Genomic DNA, 12,871 nt, shown 5'->3' on the forward strand with positions numbered 1-12,871 from the left:
AGCTGTAAAAGCGAAGCTCTCAATTTACCGGTCGATCTACGTCCCTACCCTCACCTATGGCCACGAGCTGTGGGTAGTGACCGAAAGAACGAGATCGCGGATACAAGCGGCAGAAATGAGCTTCCTCCGAAGGGTGGCTGGCCTCTCCCTTAGAGATAGGGTGAGAAGTTCGGCCATCCGGGAGGAGCTCAGAGTAGAGCAGCTGCTGCTCCACATCAAGAAAGGAGCCAGCTGAGGTGGTTCGGGCATCTGACAAGGATGCCCCCTGGGCGCCTCCTGGGTGAGGTGTTCCAGGCATGTCCCACCGGGAGGAGGCCCCGGGGCAGACCCAGGACACGCTGGAGAGATTATATCTCTCGGCTGGCCTGGGAACGCCTTGGTATTCCCCCGGATAAGCTGGAGGAGGTGGCTGGGGAGAGGGAGGTCTGGGCCTCTTTGCTTAGGCTGCTGCCCCCGCGACCCGGCCCCGGACAAAGCGGATGAAAATGGATGGATGGATGGATAGTTCATAAAATATTTTTTATGAAGTTCTAGGCATTTTCAAGCCTTTTCTGAAGGAAAAGTGTATCACAAAAACAAAAGAATAAGAAATATTGCTAGATAGTGTAATCAGAGTAGAACCAAATTTGGCCGTTTCTGGATGGTACTCTAATTAATTAATTTAGTTAATGTGCATATTTTTTATTTTCATTTCAAATGATCATTTTTTGATAATCTTCACAGTTATCATTTTCTGTTAAACCATATTCACTATAATGTTATGATTCTAAGTTATCCTGTTAGATATATAATATACTAATGATACTTCTGAAAACCTAGCTTCATATATCAAATACTTTTCAACATATGTATTTAAACAAAGGTCGGTTGACCCACTTTCATTTTTTCATACATAATGTGAAATAGTTAATGTTATAGTTTTCTAGTTATAACTGAGAAAATAATTTTGTTAAATATATGCATATCTTGCTTCTAAATTTTAACCAGAGTTTTCAGAATCTTCCGGGGCTGCGCTTGTCAAAATGGTAGCCATTTAAAGCAGGTCTTGAAAATGAAACACATGCATATATTTAGCTAACTTGAGTAGTAATTGAGTAGAAATTTAGAATTTAGTTCTATTTGGGTTGCAATATTTACTTTTAGTTTTGTTTTGTGGTATAGCTTGTGATATTTGCTCATGAAATAAAGTTTTTTTTTATGAAATATTAATTTTTTTTGTCACAAAAATGAAAAAAAAATTCTTTGTTATTCTATATTATAAAATTATTCTGTTTTTATCATCATTCCTAAAGCTTTTGATGTAAAACAAACAAACAAACAAACAAACACAATTCTGATTTTAACTAAGGTCTAAACCTATGCTATATTTAGAAGAAAGGCAAGATAGATTTTTTTAATAATTAAAAGGGAAAGGTTTCAGTTTGAATTATCTATTTGTCCCTGATTGCCAGAACTTCACTATTTAATATGACAAAAAATGATATATTCTTATTGTTGGGGGTTAGAGTTAGAATTAGAATCAGTGATTTTACCCTTATAATATATCCATATTCTGAATGCTCCTGCTAGACTTAAATTTGCCTTGTTCTTTAATAGTTGACCTTCTATCAACAATGGTCACAGTAAAATAAATATATTATAAAGGATTTCTCAGTGTATTGAGTGACAACTTGTTATTTATTATAGTCCTGAAATGAACACAAGTTAAAATATGTGTCCATGTATGTTTTTTTCTATACCTATAGGATGAAGAGGAGCAAGAGGAGGCTATTAATAAGAAACTTGCCCTCCAGAAGGCCAAGGAGGTAAAGGAAGTCAGCCCCATGTCAGCCGCTAACATTTCCATCACAGCGTAAGTCTACTTCCTTTAATGTTTGTCCTGACTTGATAAACTGCATCGTAGTGACTCCCAAGAATTGTGGGTGGTTTTCCTTTAGCTACATTAAGGACCACTTTACAAGTATGCAGTCTAATTCCTTCCATCCTGTGTCAATATTCAACACACAGAATACATTTTTGCATTTTTGATGTTCATATTAAATCTTTGTCCACAAAATATCATTACAAATATAGAAAAAAAGCAGAAATATGTAACAGCTTAGCACAAAACAACTCAGCTAGAATGGTTCTCTGAGATTGCAGACCAAAGCCAATGCTCAACTCTTCTGTGATATAACAAACACCATCTTAACAAATATCAGAATAGTATTTCCAAAGCTATTAGATCTGTGCAGGTTGGATACTAGCATTCCCTAGTGTTCAGCTGTTGCAAAATCACTTTGATTGGCTGTGACACATGTTCAGAAAACATCATTTTGTGAGGCTTGATGAGACAATCATCCCTGCCTACTGATAAATACTGGGAAATACATTTGTGACTAAAAAAAAGTTAATGTTTGTCAAAACAAAAACGTCAAATCCAGTGTGGCAGAAAAATTTAAACTTTAAACTTTGCTTGATCCAACAAATCAAATCATGCATATGGTTCAGAATGTGTTAATTGTTTATTCATATTTATATGTAAACAGTTCATTACATGGTCATTATCTGGAACACAAAACATCCTTGACTACTGTTTGTTAATTCAAATTAGAATTTCTCAATATCTTTGTTATCTATGCTAGCGCTTACATCTTGTGGAGATTTACCCACTTGAGGAATGGTCATCTGAAATATATGTACGTGGATGTTTTATATCTAAAACTTTTAATCCGAAAATATTTTTCTTTGAGACATCGTTTTAGAAAGTATTAGTGTGGATTGCACGGGCAGCACGGTGGCACGGTGGTTAGCACTGTTGCCGCACAGCAAGAAGGTCCTGAGTTCAATTCCACCATCAGGCTGGGGTCTTTCTGTGTGGAGTTTGCATGTTCTCCCCGTGTTTGCGTGGGTTCCCTCCGGGTACTCCGGCTTCCTCCCACTGTCCAAAGACATGCAGCTTGTGGGGATAGGTTAATTGGATAATCCAAATTGCCACTAGGTGTGAATGTGCGAGTGAATGAGAGTGCGAATGGTTGTCTGTCCCTATGTGTTAGCCCTGCGACAGACTGGCGACCTGTCCAGGGTGTACCCTGCCTTTCGCCCCATGACAGCTGGGATAGGCTCCAGCGCCCCCCGCGACCCTGAAAAGGATAAGCGGAAGCGAATGGATGGATGGATAGTGTGGATTGACCATTGTCAAGGCTAATAGGATGGTAGACTTTAGCACAGCGCTCGGGAGATCACAGTTCAGTAAGACAAGAAAAGGGAAATAGTCCAGGAACAAAGCGAATCAACACATCCAAAATTTACAGTTCACACTCCCTTTCAACTGAGGATTAAGCGCACCACACCAGGGAAGGAAATCCAGGGGCCTGTGCACAGGAAACAGACAGTCAAAATCCGAGCAAAAACAGAGTAGCAGGAGCCAGGGTTTCAGCTAACCGATTAGCCCAATTACCAAACAAAGAGTTATCCTCATCCACTACCTTAAGTAGTGGATTCTTGATAAACATGTGGGTGATTAGAGCAGGTGTGCCTGGCCAGAGTTGGGAACCCGTAAAAAGAGGAGAGAGGGGAAACACAAGGGAGAGCTAGACAAAAAACAAAACCTTGATGTGCAAGCCAAGGAAGACTCACTGTGTAGAATATGAAAGTTGCCCTTCTTCCAGTCCCACGTAGTACAGGACAGTAGACCGGCACTGGGATTCTATTGCGATTGGTAAGACGTTTATTTTGCTCCATGGTCCTTAGCAGGATAGCATAGGTAGCCTTCCAGTGGCAGTGCCAACTGCATAGATTGTGCCATACGACAAGCTCACCTTCTATGGCATGTCATGACATCATGGGCATACTCCACCAAGCCAGGTGGGAGCTCCAAATGTTGGTACGTTGTGCTTGTCTGTTAGTCTGAGGATGAAGGCAGGCCAACCTTGGCTCAGAGAGCAGAGCAGAATTCACACCAAACTTGAGATGTGAACTGGGACCTCTGGTATGCCCATTGAATTACCTTAGACTGAAATCAAAGCAAGCACATAGAGGCGACCAGGACGACTGTTGCCATGGTCTGGTTTTGTTTGCTGGGCTGATTCAATTTACCAGATAAGGGATCCAATCATTCAGAAAGCACGGACCATGGTTGATTTATCAGGGGTTTTGTCAAAAGTGGAGAATTGCCAGGAAAGTGGTCTGATGTTTTGTGAGGAATGTCAGTAAGTTATGGTGAAGTTAAACTGAGTGGAAAACAGAGCCCACCTGACTTGCTCAGTATTAAGCCTTTATGCTGTCTGGAGGTATGCAAGGTTCATGTGGTCAGTCCACATGATGAATGTATGTCCTGACCCTTTCAACCAGCACCTCAATTCATCTAGGGCGAGTTTGCTGGCCAGCAGTTCTTGATATCTAACATTATAATTCTGTTTAGCTGGGAAGAGAGAACAAGAGAAAAAGGCACAGGGACGCTTTTTACCTTCTTTGTTTTGCAATAGGACAGCTTCCACACAGCAGTAGAACACATCCACCTCCACAATGAACTGTTGCGTGAGGTCAGGTTGAGACAAGATGGGGACAGATATGACGCGTTGCTTGAGAAGATCAAAGGCACACTGAGCCAATGGTGACCACTGGAACAGAAGATTGGGAGAGGCAAGTTGCATTAGTGGGAGGACTTGCTTACTGAAGTCACAGATGAACCAAAGAAAAACCAAAGCAACACAACTGCTTGTGATTCTTATTGATAGGCCAATCAATTACAGCTTGTACTTAATGGGGCCTGGTTTGAGGTCACCCCCACTTACATTGTGGAGAAACATTGTCAACATGAAACAAAGCTTTTTTCAGCCCCCCAAAATATAATTTTATCCAATTAAAGGGATGCAAAGGGATGCCAAATGCTATCATTTTCCTGTAAAGCAAATTTACTTACAGGTATAAATAAAGTAACCTTGAATCCTTGGTCATCCCTGGTTACGTAATCATTATGATTACGTAACCAGGGATGACCAAGGACCAGAGGAGTAAGAAGGGCTTCAAACACATAGAAGCTCACATCTTCAGTGTGGTTGCCAGAGAGAGTGAGTGAGACAGTCTGAGTCTTGTGTGATATCAGGGAGGTCCTTTTCCATCCAGGGCCATGACTTAAAATACTTTACAGAGGGACATTATAGGGACATTGTTAGTGCGGGGGAGAATAAGAGCCAGGAGCATTCTGGGAAAGTTACATTTTCACCTGTGTTTGCGGACATGGTCATCAATTTTTACACATTGCAAATTTACTTGATGAGCAGCCAACATCAGGGTTAGACTCAAAAACATTCCGAAATTTAGGAATGAAATCTTCAAAAGAAAGAATGGGGCTTGCTTTTAGCACAGCCTGTGCCTATTTTAGCACCTGGTCTTAAAATATCTCCACAAAAAAAGCAATCTTGGAACAATCTGACTCATATGCCCTTTTTTGTTTGAATACTAGCAAACTCTATGTGTAAGAAATCCAGCACATTTGCTAAACTCACCCTTGAACACCTCGGGAGTGGAGAGACAGTCAGTTCTCTGATCTGAGGAGGTGAGGGGATAGAGGCTGAAAATGGTGGATTAACCATACCTTTTTACTACCTTTTACCTCTGCGATTTCTTCAGCGATCATGGTTCGCCAATAATGTGGCGGAGCATTTGCTCATGCCAGTCCACTTCCTTTGAAGTGAAAGCACAGCTCACAAGAGTCAGCTCAGTCCATTTTTGTGGTTGTATTGTTCTGTCAGAGATGATTGGCAGGTCCAATAAAAACAGAGCCTTAGCCTCAGCAAGATATGATGAATCTCGCCAACAAATATAAACATAAAAAACAAGCACAGAGAAACAAGAAGGAGAAACATTAAATACTAAGAGAAAAACAGACAAAGAACAAAACCTGGAGTAGACAGCCAAGCAGGATGGAGGCACCATGGCAGTCACAGTCAGAATGTTCTTTAATTAGATATATTAACATAACATATATTAAATAACCAACAATTGCACCAGTTTCTTAAACTGTCATGTAAATAACAACCAGGATAAGGGATTGTAGAACCTTAATTAAAACCTAATTGATTCCCCTTCCTTGTTTGCACATTATCCTATATGTAGTTAGGAAATGTCAAGATGATCAAGAAAACCACCCATCTGAATAAAGTATAATTTTGCCAAACCTCCTCTAAGGGTTAGACTCTGTTAGTGTCAGTGGACCTCTGGCTTGAGGATTTGAATCTCAAGGTTGTCTCCAAAAGTTGATTCTGTTCATGTGGACGTAGCGTTTTCAGTGGGAGAAACATTTCGTCACTCATCGAAGTGACTTCTTCAGTCTCAGCTGACTGCAGGTTTCCCTAATCTTATAAACAGTACATTTGCATAATGACTGAAACCAGCCCAGTCCTCATTTCATTCTCATTTGATAGGATACTAATAGACAGAGTAGACAGATAATAATTGAATGTTGTCTGGCTGTTTCTCTGACTTCATGCTATATGTTTTCCCCACGTTCCCCTTTTTTTTTTTGTGCATGTGCAGTTTTCTAACATGCAGTTGAAGTAAGGTGCACTCTAGCAGCTCGTCCATCTGCAGCATTAGCTCACTGTGAGTTATTTTTACAACTTTGAAGTTCTGTCATTAACGTCCCCACATCCCTCTCCTGTTGACGTTAAACACTGTACTCTTATCAGGTAAACCTTTTTGTCATTCTGCCTTTGTGCCTAAAATGACATGGGGGCTCTTATCACTCATACCTTGTGACAGAGTTGTATGTGTCAGTAAAATTACGTGTGTATTTTTTACTGATTTTACTTGTAATCGACAAGTGTCGTGAGTGACTGTCAGCTCTTAACTCTTTATTATCATCACCTTTTGCTGATTTCTTTTTAGTGTCTGCCCTACCTCTTCTGTACAGTTTAGATTTCCTGCTTAAACCATGTATGTGGATGTATAACTGCAGGTTTGACTCATTTTCCAAGCTGGCTATTTTATTGTTCAGTGTATGTTGGGGCATAGTGTAAAATGTAAAGGTACAGTGGTTTAGAAATAATTTAAACCTGATATTTAGTTATTGAATTTAAATAGTAGAAAGATAATAACTGACACTTATGAACAATGATAGCTTTTAATCACAACTTAAAATATCAAATTATAATGTAGTGGTTTTTTGTTGTTTTTGTTATGAATATAATTCTGCAAGATTTAAGTGGGTGATTGCAGTCGAGATATTTAAGCACCTGAATTATTGTAATACAAAATTATTTGTGTTTTGTCTTGCTAAATGAAGGGAGTTCTTCACAAAAAGACATTGTATAGATTAGAGATGGACCGATCCGATATTACGTATCGGTATCGGTCCGATACTGACCTAAATTACTGGATCGGATATCGGAGAAAAATAAAAAATGTAATCCGATCCATTAAATATCACGAAAGCACCTCACAAAAGCGCATGCGCCAACCAGCGTGCAGCCTGTTACAGTCGCTCCTGCTTTTCTCTTAGTTTAGCTCTTTTTTCTTACGTATTCTTTTTTTTTCTGACTTGTATTTTCATCCGTTTTCTATCTCTTACTCAATCATGTGGATTGAGAGAGTTTTTGTTCTTCTGGTGGCCGTGGAACTGTTACTTTTATCAAGGAACGGGACCGCGGCACATCTCCTACACTCACGGACTGTTTACTCCAGAGATCAGCTGATCGCCCTGATGCCGGCCGGCTCGCTGGCCAGGCCCGCAGAAGTACCAGCTGAAATTTGGAGGAAAACACATCGGGGATGCAGAGGTCAAGGACAGAAGAGAAGAAAAAAGGTGACGGTGAGACAGCGGAGGCTCGAAGCGAGGAGGAGGTTTAAACCGTGTCTGCCGTCTATCGTGATGGGTAATGTGCGATCGTTGGCAATTAAAATCGACGAGCTCTCAGCACTGGTACGGAGTCAGAGGGAATACCGAGAGTGTAGCCTGATGTGTTTCACCGAATCATGGCTGCACCAGGACATTCCCGATGAGAATGCTTCCGTGGAAGGCTTCCACACTGTTCGGGCGGACAGGGACAGCATCGCTAGCGGTAAGCGGAAAGGAGGTGGGCTTGCTGTTCTAGTTAACAACCGGTGGTGTAACCCTGCCAACATAACAATCAAAGAAAGGATTTGTTGCCCGGACACTGAACTGTGTGCTGTTGGACTCAGGCCGTATTATTTACCCAGGGAATTCTCTCACGTCATCTTGGTGGCTGTTTATGTTCCTCCCTCTGCTAACCCCACAGCTGCATGTGACACTATCCACTCTGCCATAGCTCGGTTACAGACTCAGCACCCGAGTGCCTTTATTGTGATCTCGGGTGACTTCAACCATGTATCACTGGACAATACACTACCAACATTCAAACAATATGTGGACTGTCCCACCAGGGGAGAGAAAACTTTAGACTTACTGTATGCTAACGTCAAGGATGCATACAGCTCCTCCTCCCTCCCCCCACTTGGTAGGTCAGATCATAACCTGATTCACCTCACCCCCCGCTATGTGCCAATTGTGAGGAGGGAACCTGTGACCACCAGGACTGTTAGGAGGTGGTCAGAGGAGGCCTTAGCAGAACTACAGGGCTGTTTCGAGGTGACCGACTGGGAAACACTCTGTGAGCCTCACGCCGAGGACATCAATGGGCTTACTGAGTGTATCACAGACTACATAACTTTCTGCACCGACTCCATTGTTCCAGCTCAGACTGTTCATTGTTACCCAAATAACAAGCCGTGGGTGACTAAGGACATCAAAGCCCTCCTCAACAACAAGAAGAGGGCTTTCAGAGGGGGCAACAAAGAGGAGGTGAGGAAGATCCAGGTGTTACTAAAGGACAAGATCAGAGAGGCTAAGGACAATTACAGGAGGAAGCTGGAGTGGAAACTCCAGCAGAACAGCATGAGAGAGGTGTGGAGGGGCATGAAGACCATCACTGGATTCAGGCCAACCAACAGCAGGGGAGCTGAGGGAGGTGAGAATAGAGCCAATGAGTTGAATCTGTTTTTCAATAGATTCGACACCACAGTGTCTGCTCCCACCCCCACAACCTCACCTGTAGTCAGCCTGGAATCCAGAGCCACACCACTGTGCCAGCCTCTCTCTTCACAGCTGTTGCCTCCTGTGAGATTCCTGACACCCCTCCCCCACCCATCACCTTCACTCAATACCAGGTTGAGATGCAAATGAGGAGACTTCACTCAGGCAAGTCTGCTGGACCAGACGGAGTGAGTCCCCTGTCCTCAAGACCTGTGCCCCCCAGCTGTGTGGAGTCTTTCATAAACTGTTTATGCTGAGTCTGAGTCTGCAGAGGGTCCCAGTGATGTGGAAGACATCATGCCTCGTCCCTGTACCAAAGACGCCACGTCCCAGTGGCCCCCAGGATTACAGGCCCGTGGCACTGACCTCCCACATCATGAAGACCCTGGAAAGGCTCATCCTGGACCAGCTGCGACCCATAGTAAGACCACATCTGGATCCCCTTCAGTTCGCTTATCAGCCTCGTCTCGGAACTGAGGACGCCATCATCTACCTGCTCAATCGTGTCTACACCCATCTGGACCAGCCGGCGAGCACTGTGAGGGTCATGTTTTTTGACTTTTCCAGTGCTTTCAACACCATCAGGCCGACCCTCCTGGGTGATAAGTTAGCAGCGATGCAGGTGGATGCTTCTCTGGTGTCCTGGATTGTTGATTACCTGACAGGAAGACCACAATATGTACGTCTCCCACAGTGTGTGTCTGACAAGGTGATCAGCAACACAGGGGCACCACAGGGGACTGTCCTCTCCCCCTTCCTCTTCACCCTCTACACCACAGACTTCAGCCACTGCACAGAGACCTGCCATCTTCAGAAGTTTTCTGATGACTCTGCGGTGGTTGGATGCATCAGCAGGGATGATGAGACAGAGTACCGGGCTGTGGTCGACTCCTTTGTCACGTGGTGTGAGCAGAATCATCTGCAGCTCAACGTGGCAAAGACCAAGGAACTGATCGTGGACTTCAGGAAGACCAGGAAACACTTGACCCCTGTTTCAATCCAGGGGGTCAGTGTTGACATTGTGGAGGACTATAAATACCTTGGAGTACACATTGACAATAAACTGGACTGGGCTAAAAACACCACAGCACTTTACAGGAAGGGCCAGAGTCGTCTCTATTTTTTGAGGCGACTGAGGTCCTTCAACATATGCCAGAAAATGCTGAGGATTTTCTATGAGTCTGTTGTGGCCAGTGCGATCCTCTATGCTGTTGCATGCTGGGGGAGCAGGCTGAGGGTCGCAGATGCCAACAGACTCAATAAACTAATCCGTAAGGCCAGCAATGTTGTGGGGATGGAGCTGGACTCCCTCAAGGTGGTGTCGGAGAGGCGGATGCTGTCCAAGATAAAGACAATGTTGGATAACACCTCCCACCCACTCCATGACATGCTGGTCAGTCACAGGAGCACGTTCAGTGAGAGACTGAGATTACCGAAAAGCACCACTGAACGACACAGGAAATCTTTCCTGCCTGTGGCCATCTCCCTGTACAACGCATCCACTTAACACACTGTTTGCTGCTATAACTACACATGTTTCTTTTTCAGCTATTTATTTATGAGTGACTTATGTATGTATGTATGTATGTATATATATGTATATATTGTACTATTCTTAGTTAGTGTATTGTCTGTCTTGTCTTAATGTTGGTTTATAATGGAGCACTGTAACAAAAAATAATTTCCCCCAGGGATCAATAAAGTATTCTGATTCTGATTCTGTATTGTTTGGAGACATTTCAGTACGAAAAAATAAAAAAAGGTAACAACCTTCACATCATATATAGATCAAATATCTGATTTAACAAGTAAGGACATTACATGTGCTTTAAATTTCCACTTCACTGAATAGCACTGAGCAGTCCTTAATTTTAAATATGACCTACTGTCCTGACCTTCCTCTCCTGTCCTGTCGTTCTTACAACTTTCTCCATCTTTGAGTGGCAATATCTTGCACCCTCCCTGGGAAATACAGCAGCTGTATCTTCAGCAAGTATCTTCAAAATGTTTTAATTTAAATTACCCACCACCTAAAAATGTTATTCCCTTTGTACTCTCTACCTAAATGCCGAAGAAATGCAACCACAACTTATGAAGATCTGCATGAAAAACTGTTGAAAAGTGATTTTTTGTTGTTGTTGTTTTTATGTGTTTTAGTATGTCTAATATGTTTGCTTATATTGGTGAACGGGCTGTAGTCGACTGGATTTATGAAGGGGTTACATATAAAATAAAGAAACTATTTGCTTTGCAAGCATCATAATGACTCTGACTCATTGTGGATTATTGTGCCTGCATTAAAACCAATCCAATCCAGAAAACAAATGTGTAAAGCCTGTACTAACACTGCATTATTTTGGTCACTCTTCTCCTTTATCCACTATGATCAGTTTTGAATTTCTAATTTGCACTGCTCTTGGTAGAATGCTGGTCATTACTGAAATAAACTTGTTACAACTTTGTTTAAAAGTCTGAACTTTGCGTACCCATCATCAGTGTACCTGACATGGGTAACTTGCACATCTGTAGAGGTACTATTAATAACATATTCAGGTGCTGGAGTAACACAAGCAACCATCTATACTAGAGATGGCACGATACCACTTTTTTATGTCCGATACCGATATCATAAATTTGGATATCTGCCGATACCGATATGAATCCGATATAGTGTTTTTTAATCAACAAAACTGTTTTTTAAATATCTTGCTGCATTTTGTATAAGTTCATACTCAAGTTTAAAACAACAACTACACTAAAGCTATTCTGTTATACCTGTATGCAAAAAAAAATATTTCATAGTTCAGCAATACTGATCAATCTAATAAACTTAAACCTACACCATCCTCCCTATTCTGGTATTTTAAAGAGTACTTAGCATAAATATTAAGCAACCTAACTAATAGGGTTCCAACTCCCAGCAACAACAAAAATAAATAAATAAAAAATAGGGAACCACCCCTCACGCTCCACCTCATGATGCTTAATCGACGTAATCAACCTTAATTTGATGCAGTGTGAAAAAAAATGCACAGAAATCAATTATTTTTCAAGAAATATTAAATAGATTCAACATCTTTCTTCAACAAAATTGCAGACTGCACAGATGGTACCTTCCCAAAGGAAAAAGTACTATAGCTTACTAGGGTATATATATTAGACTTAAAGTTACTATATACAGTAATGGACTTCTATACATTTTACATCAGATTAAAACTTTGGGTGTAAGATTCAGATAAATATTAAATAATTAAAAGCTGAGACATTTTAAATGAGAATAAGAAAGAAAAGTATGTCTTTGTGCCCCCTTTTCCCTGTTAATGCCCTATCGGCCCCCCTGGCTAAACTTTGCTAGATCCGCCCCTGCACAGTTACCAGCGTCAGCTACGTAGAAAAAGATCCTGGAGTAGAAAGTAATATTAAATAATTCTAACAACAGCTGATCAAGCTTAAACGTGCTGCTGTTGTTCAGCCGCTGGTTTCCTCTTTCTGGTGCAAAGTGGGCCAAAAGCAAACAAGAGACACGGACTCGCGACAGAAAAGCCGATCAGCTGATCATTAAGCAGTTTCATGATTGAAGTAGCAGCCGGAGAGCGAGAGGCAGTCGCTCGTTAAGCTTAACGCAGGAATGCTTTACAAACATTCAGAGATGGACTTACACACTTGCTTTACTTCTCTCGGGGATAACTTTGTCGGAGATGAAATGCCGGGTTGCTAGCGAAGCTCCAAATGCTATCCAGACCACCGACAGGTCCCGCATGCCACAGCCGCTCTATCACGTGATGCATACTGCTCCGACGTGCTAACGTTCTGAGGTGAGTTACGGCGTGTTGCAAG

The 12,871-nt window shown here is 42.0% G+C and overlaps 1 protein-coding gene across 1 annotated transcript in view; it reads left to right on the forward strand.

The window, feature by feature from the left end:
- Positions 1-12,871, forward strand: part of LOC102295138 (voltage-dependent N-type calcium channel subunit alpha-1B) — a 197,892-nt gene that overhangs the window by 145,092 nt on the left and 39,929 nt on the right. Inside the window, exons 18-20 of the mRNA XM_042214834.1 lie at positions 1,746-1,854; positions 4,974-5,051; positions 7,668-8,969. Of these exons, the coding sequence (XP_042070768.1) occupies positions 1,746-1,854; positions 4,974-5,051; positions 7,668-8,969 (1,489 nt within the window). The remainder of the gene's footprint in view (positions 1-1,745; positions 1,855-4,973; positions 5,052-7,667; positions 8,970-12,871) is intronic.

This window comes from Haplochromis burtoni, unplaced genomic scaffold (assembly GCF_018398535.1).
Source record: "Haplochromis burtoni strain Fernald_Lab_line unplaced genomic scaffold, NCSU_Asbu1 Contig_616, whole genome shotgun sequence".
Taxonomy (NCBI): domain Eukaryota; kingdom Metazoa; phylum Chordata; class Actinopteri; order Cichliformes; family Cichlidae; genus Haplochromis; species Haplochromis burtoni.